Source organism: Ambystoma mexicanum, chromosome 5p, assembly GCF_040938575.1.
Source record: "Ambystoma mexicanum isolate Mex_15411 chromosome 5p, UKY_AmexF1_1, whole genome shotgun sequence".
NCBI lineage: Eukaryota > Metazoa > Chordata > Amphibia > Caudata > Ambystomatidae > Ambystoma > Ambystoma mexicanum.
This window is the reverse complement of record NC_090930.1, coordinates 531,987,931-532,005,471: the sequence shown is the minus strand read 5'-3', so window position 1 is coordinate 532,005,471 and position 17,541 is coordinate 531,987,931. Positions and strand designations below refer to the sequence as shown.

The window sequence follows — 17,541 nt, the reverse complement described above, 5'->3', positions numbered from 1 at the left end:
GATTGTGAACGTTTTCTTGAACTTTATTTAAACTAGAAAAGTGGTGCTGCAGTCTAAGAAATGCATTGTTTATAAAGGGAAAAAGTGTGCAGTGGCGTATAACGGCACCGCAAAGGTACTGTAGTATTCCTTTATTTGTCGTGCAAAACAAGTGCTGCTGGGAAGAGAATCCCAACATGTGGCTTCTCTGCCTTCCTGACAGTTGCGAGGGCTGTTGCCAAGCCATACATCAGGCAGATGCAAAAGCCAAGGCTTTCATTGTCCCTGCAGCACATTCTTTCTTCATCAGTTTATGGTGTTTATAAGTAAAGTGTTCCTATGGAGGAACATTTTCTTTCATTTGCATGCACCGCAGAATCTGCCCCCGAGTATTGTGAGGAGTCAGAAATGTGAGGCGGACACATTTTAGAGGGTTTTTCAAACAAGGTCATTTTATTAAACAAAAGTCAGAAATCCAACCCCTATATTGACCTACTCTAACAGGGTTTCCCTGCGTAAACCAACTAAGGAAAAACACTCTTAACATAACATTTCTGGCCCTCGCATGTATACAACAATGTAAATAAACAAATGTCTATGGCAACGTGTACGTAAAACACTTGTATGTGTAACACCTTAGAATGTAATGTTCTTAACCTGGGTGAATTCCCCTTCCCCAGGTTTTCAAGTTCAATACAAAGAATTAAGGAAAATCCAAGGTTGAAATACAGTTCAAGACAGTTCCTGGCAAAGTTTCTTTGATCAAAATGAAACGCCTAGCACTTCACAGTTCAACCCAGAGAAGATCCGTTTTTTCCAGGTGATAGAGTTCAAGAAGTTCTTTAACCACAACAATAATATTCCTCTTACAATGCCATGTAAAAGTATAGCATCTTGACTTAGAAAGTATCACAGTGCCCCCTCCTTGCCACCATGAACTGCTTCAGCTTCCTCAAAAGAAAGGTCACAGTGCTTCCTCCTTGGCAACATGAAACACTTCAGAAAATACAAGGTTTTGTTTCTCTTGGCAGCATGAAACATAGTTATTGGCTCACAGTGCTTTCTCTGGACACCATGGAACAGAAAGTTATTGGCTCACAGTGTTGTTCTCCTCGCACCATGAGACACGTTTTTCCTTCAGTGCTTTTCTCCTAGTACCATGAAATGCTTCAACTTCTACTGGGGTGATTCGCTCCAAGTCTTTTCTTCCAATTCTGTCTGGTCCACTCTCCTGCCAGACCGAACTACTTTAAGTGTGTACCACACACACTTCTGCGTTTAAAGTTAACCACTGCGTTCACTTTAAACAACTTTTGACATTTTTGGACAACGTTACAATGAAGAAAAGCATTTAACGAATGCCTTTTCAGCTGGACAAGCAATGTCTTTGCTTCCTTTTAAACACCACATTCCTTCTAGAGCTACTTTCAAACAGTCCTGTCTTATGTTCATCCACCAACCAAGTATCTTTCAATTCCACCTCTATTACTTTTTTTTTTTTGAAATTTCAATTTTTATTGGTTTTGTAACAAATACAATTCTTCATGTGAGCAGAAGCGAAAGATAATAACTTGTAACATTGATAGAGCAACATACGAGTGCAACATACATCATGTTGATTTTAGAAAAACATTTTAAGTATCTCCTGTACCCCCTTCCCATTCGGTTCGTGCCCATCATGAGAGCAGAGGCAGCATTCTAGATTCATTGTGACTTTTCCTTCTAGCATTTATATGGCAGGATTACGCATGACAGACCGAGAACTTTGAGACCTTTGGACAGTGACAAGCGGAGAGTGGATTGTTGTGATGGTATTACATCATTATGCACAAATTTTCTCATGACGCGTATTTTGCACTGAACTCTGCCCATTCTGTTTCGGCAGAGGCACCTTTTCCATGTAGCGCAGCGGTCAGGACCTCCATTCTGAAGATGGTTCGGGCGACGGTCACCCATTCTTCCTTAGAGGGGAGGGATGGTCTCTTCCAGGTCATTGTGAGGCAGGCTCTTGGAGCCATTAGGAGGCCTATGACCATCTTGGGAGCTTTTAGGATTGTGTCCTCTTCTTGAGAAAGGCTGAAGAGGATCAATAGGGGGTCTTTCTCTCTTTCCTCTTGATCAAGATCCTTGATCCAACTGAGAACCTCGTCCCAAAAGGCCTGAACTTTATTGCAGCCCCACCACATATGCCAGTAGTTCGCTTCTTGTCCACAACCCCTCCAGCAATGTGGATTTGTTCCTTGATACATTTTCGCCAGGCGTAGCGGGTCGTACTGCCACCTGTGCAGGAGTTTGATTGATTGCATGGAGCTTGTATTGGCATGATATTGACACTTTGGTCGTTTTTCTGCATATGCGTAGCCACATCTCATCCTGGAGAGGTCCACATAAGTCGGATTCCCATTTTTCCCGCAGTTTGGTAGAGGGAGTTAGATCCGTTGATATCAGAGCGGTATACATGGAGCTTATCAAGCCTCTGGTGCCTACGAAGGTGTCCAATATTTTTTCAAAGGGTGTAAGGTCCCTCTGTAGTTGATCTTTCCATTTTTCTCGGGACATCACCCCTTTTAGCTTTAGATATTGGAAGACAGATAGGGGGCCTATGTTGAGTGCGTCTTCGAGGTCCTGTATGGATATGAAGGACTTGTTTCTCCACAGTTGCCCTGCTCGTTCCAGGCCGGCTTCGTACCAGGACTGGTAGCTCAGTGGTTCAGATATATTGTCTCGAATCCCTGGAACCCATATGTGTCCCAGAGGGGAAGGCCAGGTTGCGATTCTCTTCATGGAGCTGTCTGGTTTCCAAATTGCCCAAATGGTTCCGAGTATGGGATGGTTCCGGATGCTGCGTCGCAGCCGGGGTCCAGGGACCCATAGCCATTCACCGACGATGTACGGGCGGAGGTGGAAGTTTTCCAAGTCTATCCAGTGTAGGTTTGCTTGCTGTCTCAGATGTGGGATCAATATTCGCAGCTGGGCCGCTTTGTAGTACGCTTCGAGATTGGGGAGACCCACTCCCGCATCGTCCTTCTTGAGGTACAGAAGGGATTTCGGGACTCTTGGTTTTTTGCCTTGCCATAGGAAGGTCATCATGGACTTCGTCAATTCAGAAAAGAATTCCTTGGGTATTTTTATGGGAAACATCTGGAACAGGTACAGAATTTTGGGTAGGATCACCATTTTGATGGCGTTTAGGCGCCCCATCCATGACATAGTAGGTTTGGTCCATTTTGCCATGTCACTTCGGAGTGCCATTAGCATAGGAGGGAAGTTGGCATTGTATAAGGTGTTCAAGTCACGTGTCACGTTGATGCCCAAATATCGTAGGGTGGTCAGGCTGACTTTCACTCCCAAAGGAGCGAATCTCTCTACTTCGGAGTCTTTGTTCTTGTCGAGCGGAAGGAGGATGGATTTGCTAGTGTTGATCTTGAGGCCCGCCATCTGGCCATATTCCTCGATGATGTTCAGGGCCGTTGGAATCGATTCAAGCGGATGAGTAAGATGTAGCAGTATGTCATCGGCGTAGAGGCCAAGCTTGTATTCCTTGTCCCCGACCCTGATCCCTCGGACTCCGGGGTCTGCTCTCAGTCTCTGTGCAAGAGGCTCAAGCGCCAGGACAAACAGGATGGCAGATAGCGGGCATCCCTGTTTTGTTCCTCTCTCCAGGGGGAACCATCTAGAATAGCCACCGTTGACTGAGACTGATGTTCTCGGGGACGTGTAGAGTGCCTTTATGGCTAGGCGTAGCTTGGGGCCAAAGCCGACCTCGACGAGAACCCTTTCCAGGAAGTCCCAATCGACCCTGTCGAAAGCTTTCTCAGCGTCCAAGGAGAGAAGGGTCGGGTCTGCTGGCATATTTTGAGCTTCATGAATCAAGTGGAGCGTTTTCCTCATTGTGTCAGCACCTTGTCTTCCTAATATAAAACCAACCTGGTCCGGGTTCACCAGTCGCGGTAAGTGGACTTCTATACGTGCTGCTATTACTCTTGCGTAAATTTTGGCTTCAATGTTAAGAAGCGATATGGGGCGATACGATCCACAGAATTTTGGGTCTTTGCCTTCTTTCGGAATGACAGTGAGGAGGGCTTGTTCAAAGGAGGGAGGTGCTTTGCCTGTATCGAGGATATCGTTGAAAAGAGCTGTTAGGAATGGGACAATATATGTGGAAAACGATTTATAGAAACCTGGGGTGAATCCGTCATCTCCGGGGGACTTGCCTGTTTTGAGCTGCTTAATCGCATCAGCAACTTCTTCCTCACTGACGGGGACATCGAGCGCCTCGGATTCTGCGGTTGTTAGTGAAGGTAGTTTTACATTTTTGAGATATGTCTTTATGGCATTCGGTGGAGAGGGCGGGTCACTCATGTATAGATCTTCATAGAAGAAGGCAAAAGCTTCTTGGATCCCCTGGGGAGATGTTTCTGTAGTGTCCAGGAGTGTACCGTCGGTCCTTTCTATGGTATCCACCCATCTCTCGGCTCTCTGTGCGCGCAGTCTTGCAGCGAGGAGGGCATCCGCCTTGTCGCCTTTTTCGTAGAATTTTTGCTTTAGGTGTTGTAGGGTTTGTGTTATTTTGCCGATTTCCAAGACTTTGAGTTCTTCTCTAAGTTCCCTGGCTTCGTTGATGTATTTTGTTCGCTCAAGCGGCTTTGATTGGGCTTGTTTCTCAACCAGATATAGTTTCTCCCTAATATTCTTCTCAATTAAGGATCGTTCTCTCTTTTTGCGGGCACCTTCTCTGATGAGGATGCCCCTCCCGGTGGCCTTGGCTGCTTCCCACACTGTGGTCTTTGAGATCTCCCCTGTGTCATTTAACATAAAATATTGTTCGATTTCATTTTCAAAGTCCTCTCTAAACACTGTGTCCTTCCACAAAGAGTAGTTGCATCTCCACTTTGTGGTTCGTTTTGTGTGGTTTGCCCAGCATATTTCTGCCGTCACCATATCATGGTCCGACCATGATATTGGGTGTATGTTTACAACAATGGTTTCCCGCAGAAGGCCTTCGGACAAGAATAGTCGATTCGTGTGAGAGTTTCATGCCGGGCAGAACGGAAGGTGAAGCCAAGATCTGTGGGATGGAGGTGTCGCCAGCTATCTGTTAGACCAGACAATGTGAGGGCTGCCTTTATTTCTGATGCGTCGTTCGTGTGGGATGGCTTGGATGAGTTGGTCTTACTTTGCCTGTCTAGCGAGCTGTCCATCCACAAATTGAAATCGCCTCCCAAGACCGTGTGTCCCCGTGCCATTTGGAACACTTTGTCAACCGCCTTGTGAAGGAATCTTTTCTGTCCCTGGTTCGAGGGCGTAGACTGTGGCCAGGGTGACGGGGGTGTGCTGTATGGTCCCTGTTATAACTGCTGTCCTCCCTTCCACGTCGACCCACGTGCTGAGTCGACATACGAAGGCCTTTCCGTATCAGTATCCCCACCCCTGCCTTTTTGGATAATCCTGAGCTCCACAGAGAAAAACCAACATTTCTGCTCGGGATTGTCCTTTCCGTGCCCCTGAGATAGTGTGTCTCTTGGATGAAAAGGACATCAATTTTAGAGCGCTTAAATTCTCTGGCCACAAGGGAGCGCTTTGTGGGGGAGTTTAGGCCTTTAACGTTAAGTGTGCATATGTGTAAACAATCAGTGTTAAGTGTGTTTGTCATTGCGGATGTTTAGCGTTGATATTGTTGGTCTCTGTGCCTGTCGTGCTGCCGCTTCTATTTCTTTTGTCCATAAGTTCAATGTTTGTCCTTAGCTATTAAGGAAAAGTTGGATTAGATCCATCACATTTTGCAGTTCAGACCCATGTTGTAAACAAATATTCAACAAAATTGCAACATTTCCCTCCCATCCCTCCCCCCACCCTCCAGGGACAGGGCAGCCCAACGTGGGGCCACCCGCACCCATCTTCATCTGCGGCATCCGATTCAGTCGGGTTAAGATCACCAGACCGAAGTCGAACCACCAGTGTGAACCGCACAACATTCGGTCCACTAGTCAATAAAATGTCATTTAACTTTAACTGTTGAGCCCCCAATTCGTGTCACATGAGACCCGGAAGCATGAGGCTTTCCATAGCATCAGTCTAGACTGATTCAACGGTAGCTCTCCGTCCAGGTGTGTTCGAGTTCGAAAACATTTCCCCCCCCTCGGACCCGGCCTGTACCTTATTTCACGTGGTTCATGCATGAATTCGGCTCGGGGTTCGTTGCAGTTTACTCTTCACCCACTGTTTCTTCTCCGATGAAATGTCACAATAGGGTGGGCAGCCTAGACGGTAGAAGAGTTAATGTTCCATATCTGAAGAAGCATTCATTCTCTGGAATTTCCTGGAGCCCTGCATCCGTCTTCTTTGAGGGCCTTTAATTTGCCATGAGCCCTCAGCGTTTTTCTGTGTTGATGCGTGGGCTCCGTTCGTCTGGGGGCCCAGTAGATCTGTTATGGTATTGGCGATGTCTTTTTCGGAGGTCAGCTTCATTCCTGTACCCTCCCAGTCGAAAGAGAGGGAGAATGGATAACCCCATCGGTATCTGATACCTTTGTCCATGGGAAGTTTCGTAATCGGTAGGCACTTTCTTCGCAGTGCCAATGTAAGGGAAGACAGGTCTTGAAAGATGGCAATGGGTGACCCTCCCAGGGAGATCTGTGGTGCAAGTCTGGCCTTCTCAAGAATCCGAGCCCTGTCCGCGTAATTGTGGAACCGGGCCAAGACCGATCTCGGGCCTCCTGGTTTGCCCCCCGCTCTATGAATTCGATCGATTTTCGGTTCATCTATTCCCTCGTCTCCAAATAGTAGTTTAAGGATGTCATGTAACGATTCTTTTAGGTGCGTTCCCATTTCACCTTCAAGTTCAGGAATGCTGAAAACGCGTATGTTGTTCCGGCGTTCTCTATTTTCCAAATCATCAACTTTTAACCGGAGTTCATCTTCCTTGTTCTCAATTTCCGCAAGGCGGTGGTCGAATTGCATTTCAAGCGTGCTTAAAGAGGATTGGTTGTGTTCGACCTCCTCAAGTCTCTCCTCCATTTTGTCGATTCTGTTCGTGATTTTATCAATTTTATTCCCAATGTCCGCCCTCATCCCTTTCATTTCTGAGAGGAGGTCAGCGATATCTCCCTTTGTCAAAGCTTCTTCTGCGTTCTTGGCCGCCATGACGGGGGGATGGGGGGTGGGGTGCACCAGAGGGCTGACTGAATTTGAATTTGGCTAGTTTCAGTTTTATGTCCATAGAATCGAAGAGCGCCAACAGACCGCGGAGCAGGACTCAGCTAGCCCCAGGCCCGGAAGAGGGACGGGTGAGGTTCTGCGCCACAATATGAGTCCTGGGGGTACAGTGCGACTTTGTTTTGTACCTTATGTGTGGGGTGTGAAGCCAACTTGCTCCGGGGCATGGAAGTCCAGTTTTTCAGATGCGTTGAGGAGGCAGCACTTAGGGCCCTGTGCTATTGATTGAGGAGAGTTCGGCTGGGAGGGCTGTATTTCCCCTGCTGATGTTGGAAGGCCCGGAGTATGTAGTGCGGCTGAGGAGGGCACACGCCCCAGGAGTTGGGGGCCCACCTCTCAGGCCGTTTGTCGTTAGGCTGGGTTCACTGCCCTGGATGAGGGGACAGCGGAGGTCGAAGGGCCCCAGGGGAACCAGGTAGAGTTCCGGTATTTTGTGGCCGGTACGCAGGACTCGGGGGGGCAGGCGAGAGCCGAGCCCAGAGCGGATCGTAGGGCTGGAGGCGTCTCCCCAGACTTCCCGCGTTAGGGCATGGGGCCCTGCGGGATCCCGCGCGTACTGATGGTAGATCACGGGATGCACGCAGTGAAGCTCGGGCCCGACAGCTTCTCCGAGGGCTCTGCCCGCGAGTCCCGATTCGGAACAATGTTCGGGGGCGGGGGATGTCCTTCCGTGGGACTCGATTCCTACCTCTCCCCACAGTTTGCGCCCACGCAGGGCAGGGCCCACCGCAGGCCGCAGGCAGTCCTCCGGGCTCCGGCAGCAATCAAGGGTGTCTCTCGTTGGGCAGCGATGCCGATCCAGGTGGAGGGCACGGGTGACACAAGACTCACTCTGCGCGTCCGCAGTGCTTCGGCGCGTGAGGCCGCGCGTGTCGTGGGGCCAGGAACTTCTGGGGCGTCAGTCAGGCGGGCCCGCGTCAGGCTCGCTACTCTCGATTTCCTCGAAGGGAGGGAGGCCGGCTTCAGGTGGTCGTTTATGGGTGAAGACCCTTCCGTTTTTCCCCTAGTTTTTGCCACGGGGGGGGGACCTTCACCAGGCTCCGTGTTGATTCTCGTCCATGGGGGGGTCCTCAAAGTGGGGGCTCAGACCGTATTAAGGACCATAGAGGGGCGAGCTCAAACGGGGCACGGCATTCTCCGTGCGCCCCCTGGTGGCCGATCAGCCACCTCTATTACTTTTGACCATATAAGTGATAGCTGTGTTTCCCACATCACAGTCGCTTATATACAAGCTTCACCTTTACCAATGTCATAACAGCCCCTTTCTCTTTGGTAGTAATGGTTATTCCCCAAAGTAAGTTATTTCAGTCTCATGTTGCTGAGGGCAAATTTTGTTCACCTCTTGGCTTAAGGTAATGCGTGTTTGGACTTTCTTTCTTACTTTATAGAGGTTCAGGATATGGATAACAAGATACAATGTTGTCAGGTCTTTGCCCAGGCTTGTATTTGATTTGCAGTCACTGTTATATGTACCCGACCACTCTTAACGTTGTTAAAGCGAGTGCTACATTTGTTGCACTCTGCTTTCTGATACGCTCCGGTCAGCTTTGGTCAGTTTTGCTTCTTTGCGAGTGAAAAGCAACTGGTTACAGTTGCCCGGCTGCACTGCCGGAAGGCTTGAGAACATGCAACAACACTCTCCGGCTCCTCAGCCTCCGTTCTAGGCTGCAGGGCTTCTACTACGGGTGATTTCTTGACTGGGCAGGCTTCTCTCTGCATGCTGCCTTCGGTTCCACCCCACAGGCACAGAGTTCTGCTCACTATGACCCCCGGAGTATGCCAGCCTCCAGGCACGGTCTGCTGCACACTTCTTGCTGCAAAAACTCTGCAATTGGATTCCCCTGCGGGAAAGCTTTCAGACTTCACACTTTCTGCTGCGCCAAACCTCTGCAATTCAGACTTTGAGGGGGGACCAACTCAGGATTGGAAACTGGAATAAGTGGATGGTAAATCCCCGAGTCCCTGTTTTCCTTCATTGGCTGTGGATTTCACCAGCAACGTGTCTTCATTTGTCACCTCCTTCTGGCCCAGCAAGTACTACTGCTGTTATAACTACTTCTTCGACCATGACTGCTCCTCCTGGCCTACACCTGAGGGAGCTTTTTAAGCCCCCCAGCCTCCCTCAGGTGCGGGCAGTTCAGCCTAATTTCCTGATCTTAAGCCCTGTACTGCTCTTCAGCCAACTTCTTTGTCCCAGTACTCCTGGGATTATAGGACTTGGGGTCCCAAGAAACCAAATCAGTTCTATGTAGAAATGTACTATTCTTAACTTTAGAAATGTTTTCGTTACAAATTTTGAAAAGGTACTTTATCATGTTTAATCACAGTAGGGAAAGGCAGTTTACTCAAGCCACCATTTACAGATTTCCTTTCTCCATGCCTTTGGGAGCAAGGGGGATGTTCAGTTATTTCAGATGTAACAGGTTCCTCCTTAAATGGGATATTTAAAGATGTTACATTCCATTCACCCATATTTTTCAACTTAACATGGGCATCGTACACATTGTAATGACAAGCCATTGTATGTTTCGGTGTCTATATAAAAGGTGCCCTTTCAATGGAGGATACCGTGTCCAATCCCACAGGATCCCTTCACCTCCCTGGGCCCTGTCTCCTACCAGGTGATCCTCCCGCGGTACACCACCCCCAAGGTCAGGATCCGGAAGCGTCTGCCTGTCCTTGTCCACTCAGGCGACTTTAGGTGGGGGTACAGTGAGGGATCCATAGGATTCATCACAGTATTGTTTGAATTGTTCTCCATTGCATTGATGTAACGTTTCTGCTGCATGCCACGATCATGAGGTGATATGGTGTTCAATATTTGCCCGAAAACATAAAACGTAAGGTTATGGGGAGTGCTAAAGTGTCATTAATCCTTCCACAGACACTGCATACTGGCCTTTGACAGTGCGTGTTCTTTCTCACGTGCAATTTGAACGGTCAACCAATTTTCTTTTAGGTGGGCCTTACCGTCTTAGAATCAGAAGATGTTGCTGTTCTTTCAGTGGTCTCGGCGCTTCATTTCCATTATTTAAATTGCCCATAAATTCATAATTTAAGCTCTCCACCATGAAGAGGTCATATTATGTTTGACCTCTACTGCATTCTAGGAGGACTAGAGAAAGGGACGTTTCAGTCATAAAACACAAGTCGAGTCTTTCTCCAAAACGGTTGTCCTGACAAGTTTCACCTGTCTGTAATTCGGTCTAATTTTGCATAAAGCGAAGTTAGTCTTTGGAAAAGCAGTCGCAGTAAATGTTCTAGTTCTATTCAATTTTCTTTCCATTCTAGTCTTTGCTAGTTATAAATAACACATGAAATGATTTTCAAGGTAGAAAACAGGAATCCATTTTGAAATGTTCTATAAAATAGAGTGATTTATGGTTTCATATGATTTTGGCTGAAAGCACTCGGGCTTTGCCAGGTCATCAAAGCCCTGTCAGAGAAATCTATTATTTATTGTTCGATATGCTGGGAGTGGTGTAAGTACTTTATTTTATGTTTATCTTATGTAAGTATAGTGTAAGGAAACATCAATTTCAGATTTCTAATACAGTTTTACAAATATATCACCGAGCAATGAACACAATACTGTGGTTTGAATGTTCTAGTAGAGAGGGCCGTTACATTAAATATAGCTGTATTGTATTTATGTAAACTGATTTGAAGAGGTTTACTGCAATTTGGAATGATGCAATTCTACAAAATAAAATAAATGACCATCATTTTAAAGGTGTTTTTAAATATTTCTCCACGTTTTCTATGCTATAAAAGCACATTTGTAGGACCCCCCCAACACCATTGCACAGCACACCTTTCGAGCCCAAGTTGAAATAAAATCCTATGAACGTTTGTTTTTTAAAAATGCACAGTTCACGTTTGGCATTACTGAAAATGTTTCAGAATGAAATTGCGTTACATGTGCCTCGAGTGTCCGTCCTCGTGAGATCTCGTAAGTCATGTAATACTTTTTTAAGGTTAATAGCCAAACATTAGTCTTAGAATTCTGAGGAAATGAACAGATCCAACAGCATCCAACAGCATACCATATCAGCACACGCACTGCGTTTCACCGTTATGCACATTATATATTAAGACAAAACCATTCTTGTAAAAGTATTTTCTTATGATATGAAATAATGATACGCACACACTCGTTGATAATAGGAAAAATACACTAACATATTAAGTTCCTCCTTTTATCAGAACTGTCGACGTTTGTGACAAATCTGATATTAAATCTGATATTATGTCGGACGTGGTGCCACACAGGCATTTAAAACACAAACTGATTTTTATATTGTTGCTGAAACATTTGAGAACGAATCTTTGGCCTGTGTTTTTTTTTCGTACTGCAAATTTAAAGTGGATTTTCTAAAAGTAGATAGTGTGAAGAAAAGGCATAGAAACGAAGTCTACGTAAATATAAAAAATGATAGTGACTGGTTTCATTTTTAAAGAGTTAGGCCCATTTGTATGCGTCTAATACAAAGGAGAGACCTTGTTTTGCTGCAAAGGATTCAACATGTCTTCTGAGGAGGACCAGAAAATCATTGGTGATTAAATAACGCCACATCATATATCGAGAAAGTGTGGAAGTGCCAAATCAGTCAGGAGAAAATAATGAACCTCAAAACAACACAAACACTATAAATTCATATCAACTGAATATTACAATGTTAGGATGTTGCACAGCAAAGAAAATGTAGCTATCACTTTGTACCAGTACTGTACGCTGGTCAGAATGTATAAAGTTGACCTTTTAAGATCTGCTGGCCTTTGGACGTTCCATTGGAAGAACTGATCTATTTCTCATTTGCTTTTGCCCCATGGGAAGCTTTGATCCTTTTTGGTGTGTAGTGTTCGACAGGATAGACCCTGCGTTAGGGACCCTGTGTTAGCTGTCTTCTGCTTGGGGCTTCGTCCAAGAGAAGACAGCTAACGCAGGGTCCCTGACGATTCCCACAAGGGATGGATATAATCAGCTAAAGACAGGAACAAGTGAACCAAGAGTGGCATGAGTCAGAAGATGGATTGCATGCTATTGCTGCCATCTCATTTCTAAACAGGACCCCAAAATAGTGAATTCCCACTCAAAATCAAAGAACCGCGGAGGTCTGGTCATTCAGGAACTACAAGAAACAAAACCCTCCTTTTCTGAACCGATGAAACTTATCTGTGTTGTATCAAAAACGTTTGCAGAGAATGTATCTTATGAATCTAATTTGACACACCAAACAATATTGACAAAGCCCAAGAAAGGGTGATACAATAGCACGTGTCTCCTAGCAGAGAAATGTTGGCACAAGTTTACTTAAGAATGACACAATTTCACTTAAAATGTCACTATGCGCACAAGTTCAATAAGGAATGATACTAAGTGAAGAATTTCTCTTTTATGATGAATGTGGAATAATTGAATTAAAACATAAAAATGTGTAATCACTAACAAGTGTGTACCTCACAATCATTACATAACTGGGAACTAAGTTCTCAGGACTGTTTATTTGAATGCGCATTGGCTTACATAGAAAAACCCCTTTTCTCCTAACTTACCTATTAGGCCCGATAGGTGAATATCGGTCTCTATGAAGCCATGCAGCCACTGACTTCCAACTAACTTGGATCAGTCAGGTATTAACTGAATACAAAAACATAAAGCATCATAAACAGATCAACAGTGGGTAGAGCGTACAGACTGATAACATTCACCAGAATCAGAAACGAAATGCAAACTAAGCCATTTAAAATATATTGGAAGGAGGCAGTAGGCGAGTGGGGAGATTGGAAATGCTATATGGCAGGAGAAGGGAAAGCCAGGTCGGGAGATATGAGAGGGTCATACCCGATTGGCCCTAGGCAGACGATAGAGCCAGGAGGAGGAACACACCGGTGGCGAAGCAACAAAGAGGGCGCTCATAGAGAGGTGAACGGGATAGGGGTGGCCGGAACCAAGGAAAGTCTGGGAACTGCAGTAGGGAGCCCCAAATCTCCCAGAGGTCATCAACCTAGCTTAAGCAAGCTCCCTCTCCACCTAAAACTACTGTGACACTCCCTTTAAGCAGCCCATAAACAACTGTGGTTTCAGGAATCCTCTTTAAATCGGCACTAGAAAAGCACACAGACAGCTAGCCTATAGCTTAAACCACAATGGCAGAGAGAGACCGAAATGAGAAAATACCCCCTGGAGGGGTCAGTTGATGACTTGTTAGTTACCTTGATCCACCCATTTGTTGTTTTGGCCCCAACCTATACACCAATACCACATATACCTTTGCAGCACTTTACGTTTGAGTCTGGTTGTCTGCTAATACCCAGTGGCCATCCTGACTTAGATCACTGGAAAATCCCTGCATGGTGGTACTTAAAGTAAAAGGAATCTATCCCACCAACAAAGGGACCCTTTGGATTTGGCAAGCAAATCTGGTAGGACTTCAATGCGTTATATGTTTAGCATTACCTATATTTTAGCAGACCTATGCAATGTTATTGGTATGTGGTTGCTCTTTGGCACTGTTGTTTTCTTCATGGGAAAGGCAATGTTCTTTTCAGACAGGTACTGTATTGCAACTCCCCAACCTCCGTACCTCCCACCCTCCTTCATCGTCTTTAGTTTAGCCTATCTATCCTGTTTAGTTTGGGTTGCAGGTTTCTTTACTCTTTAGCGGTCCATTGTCTCCATTCGTCGGCACTGCTATGCATACATTATTCTTACATTCTCCTTTAATACTATTAGCTGGTCCATAACAAAGAATGGCCTTGGTGAGTATTTAACATATGAATACTGTTCCTGTTGTGATGCATTGTGAACGCATTGTGAACGCCAATAAAATATATAAAAAAGAAGTCCACTTCTTCTCAACGTTCACAAGTGCTATTCCATGTTCCCTCCACCAACTAGTCACAAACATCGTTCTTTCCATAAAGCCCACATCATTTGAACATTCTGTCTCAACCTGATAAATGAAAATTCTTCAAGCCAACAAGGGGAACAAAATCCTACAGCCAGCATTTAGCTTATACAAAGAAATGCCATGGCAGTACAGCTCCCCAAAGTCAATATTACTTCATTACCTCCTTATTAACGCCATTATGATCCATCTCTTCATCTTCTGAAAGGTAAACACCATGCAGAACTATACCCCCAAACAATCAAAGTCAATCACTCAAAATGTAATCTGCATCCCCAACATTAAAAGAGGCGAGCAATTAAGGTTGTATCGATGGCGCACACTCCTCATAGAAATCCATACCAAGACAAATTTCAGTAAAAACCTCAAAGCTTAACTCGTCCAGCAACCCTGTGCTTCTCCATCAGGCAGAAAAATGCTTTGATGCACAATAGAGATGCCCTCGTTTACGTATTACATTTATTTGTATCAATTGTGCAGCTCCTTTAAATTCCCTTGATTTGGAGAAGGATGTTTACTTTTGTCAGAATAGCAAATATGAACAGAATGTATATCCTAGTTTTATATCTTTTTAGATTAGATCGATTATTTCCAGTAATTCAATTGTTGAAACGAATTCCACAGTATTAAGGCTTTACTTCTCGCTTCTATTCCAGGGTTGCCGGAATCAATTATAGCAGCTGCGTGTTCAAGAATTGGGAAGAGTGTTTTGCACGTGGATTCGTAAGTTACCTGTTTGATGAACTTTATTCATGGTGCATTATATTATGTTAATTCCTCTTTTCCTTGACATCTTCATATTCAGATGAACAGCTTGATTACTAACTGTATTTAGTAGTATTCTTCTTTTGAATCTCTGTGTTCATTTGGTAACACACACATCTACACTAACTAATTTTCTTTGACGTGTTTGGAGAATGTTGATTTGATATATTTCTTACTAAACAGCCTCCACATATTTCACAATCATTCATTAGCCCAGAAGAAATTAATCAAGAGAATAGAGTTTGGAAACTTATTGATGGGAGAATAGGCTAACAGATGCACCGATATTTCGGGGTCCTCATTTTGAGAGAGAAGCAGAAACGTTTCAATCGTCCTCTAACTCTGGAATAGCCAACACGTAATGGCCAGGGATGCTTGTTGGAAATAGAAAACCATTGCATATGTTGCCCATACACATTTTCATGTAGAATGAACAGCATGTTTAAATTAACTTAGCTCTTAAAGCCAAAACTGTGTGATCTATGGAGCATGCATGAAAAGTGCCCTCAATGTGTAACCCCTTGAAAATGCTTAACTGCTGTGTTGTGGTCTTCTGGGGATATTTGTCTGATTTTTGACAGTTCTAGAAAAATGTTATTTGCTTCTTCTTGATTGTTAGTAACAATATGCCACCTCCTCTGTCAGCAGTCAAAGGGACAGAATATACCCACCTTTAGAAATTAAAATTCAATAACCATTGAAGGTAGTTGCATCATTGCAATGTAATCTTGAGTAAACAATGAACATCGCCAGACAAAAACTCTTGTAGATCCAGGTATATGGTTGCCGGCAGGGCGGTGAGGCATGTTACAAATCATATTCAATTGTGCCATACCCCTCGATCAAATTCGATCTAGCTGCACACATACCTACACACCTCCATGAACACCCCAACAGTCTTTAGAACATAGCTATATCCCATGAATAAATCGGCCTAGCTGCACACATAATCCCATTTACACGCTTCACCACCGCCAGAATGCACACTCCGACGTCTACGGCCTTGCTGCACACACTCTACTAATCACACAACCATCGCACCACGCCTAGCATCAGAATGCAGCTACACACCTTGTAAACCGCACTGGCTGCACACCTACTAAGCGCACCCAAGCACTACTTGCCACCCATCCCTCTCCACTGACCTGGACTACAGTCCCTCAGGGCGTTCAACCCACAGCGCTTTGAGATCATACCAATGTTATATAAGGCGCTATACAAATGAACAATAACATAACATACGTCAAATACCTCAATCTTAGAAATATACACTGCTACACTACAGTCGTGTTTTCTCTTCCAAACATTTGCCCAATTGAGACACTGTCCTGGAACTTAAAATAATTTCTCGATCATTAAATCCTTAATAATCCTAACCATCTCTGCATATGTGCACATCTCAGAACACTTCTCAAAATATGTCTACATTTCTATTTTCAACATAGAGAATATGTATCTGTATGAATTTTCTTCTCACTAAAATCCAACTAATCCCCCCAAAAAGCACATCCCTGCTGTTTTACATCTACACTAAAACATTTCTAATAAAAGGCCAAATAAATTAAAGCAAGGCCCTAGGCATGGAATGTTCAACAAATACAAGTATACATCACTTTAAGGCTTCCAGGCTGCTCCAATTTCCAATTATGAAGTGCAATGAACAGAAGAGCCCATTTATTTTCCCACTCTGTTGAGCAAATATCTCTAGACACTGACAGACTAAAGATTTTGGTATTAAAAATCTGATCTTTTAAAATAATTTAAAAAACGTATTGGGGAAGAGTGACAAAGTCCGTTGCCTAGCTGTGGGGATATAGCGGGAAGACCCAGGGGGACTGGTGCATACCTAAGCTAGTGGATGATGGGCCTAAGTGTGCTATGGGGAGGATCCCATAGTCACCCCATCTTTGTCCTCGTCTCAGAGCAGAGGACTGCCACATGCCTTCAACTAAGGATGGGGTGCCTTAAGGGGTACATATACACAAAGTTGCAATTTCCCCAAAGGCAAGAGTTTCTTTCACACACAGATGAATCAGAGACATATTTAAATGATTTATTTATTGCTCCAACACAGGAAAGGATGCTCTGCCCTGCTGAAGCAGTAAAAGCTTGGTTCGAAACCCTAAAGCTGAGATTTCCTTTTTTTAAATAACCTTTTGTTTTTAAAATTATAACGGCACCACAAAAATGTGCCAATGATTGGTTAAACATCATCAGAATGTCATCAAACTCTGATATAGCCGCAGGAAGAATTCCACAAGGATAGTCATTCATCCTCAACAGAACATGGGGTGCGAGACCACAATAATACATTTTAACCTTCCCCTCCCGTCCCACAGCCCGCAGACCTGAAATTTGTGAGATCATCCCCTAGCAGTATAAACTCACCTTTTGAAGGGACGTGCACCTGTCCACTTCAGCAGGCCAATAGCTGAACCATGGGCAGTCCGCCGAGCCCCACATTGCTGCAATGATCCTCTTTTCCAGCACTAGCGCTACAGATAGAAACACCTTTGTGAACCCTGCCTCTCCCCAGATCCAAAGCAGAGCCAACTTCAGGTCGCAGGGCTCTTGAGAGCCCAGCAGGGAGGTTAGCCTGTGAATGCGTTTCCTGCAGAAAACTCAGATTTGTTTGCACTCCCAGAAGGTACTCCCTGCATCTCAAACAGGT

At 44.8% G+C, this 17,541-nt stretch overlaps 1 protein-coding gene across 2 annotated transcripts in view; it reads left to right on the top strand.

The window, feature by feature from the left end:
• Nucleotides 1-17,541, top strand: part of CHM (CHM Rab escort protein) — a 1,673,681-nt gene that overhangs the window by 138,250 nt on the left and 1,517,890 nt on the right. For both annotated transcript variants that reach the window (XM_069612935.1, XM_069612936.1), the window contains exon 2: nucleotides 14,762-14,828. In XM_069612935.1, coding sequence (XP_069469036.1) covers nucleotides 14,762-14,828 — 67 coding nt within the window. The remainder of the gene's footprint in view (nucleotides 1-14,761; nucleotides 14,829-17,541) is intronic.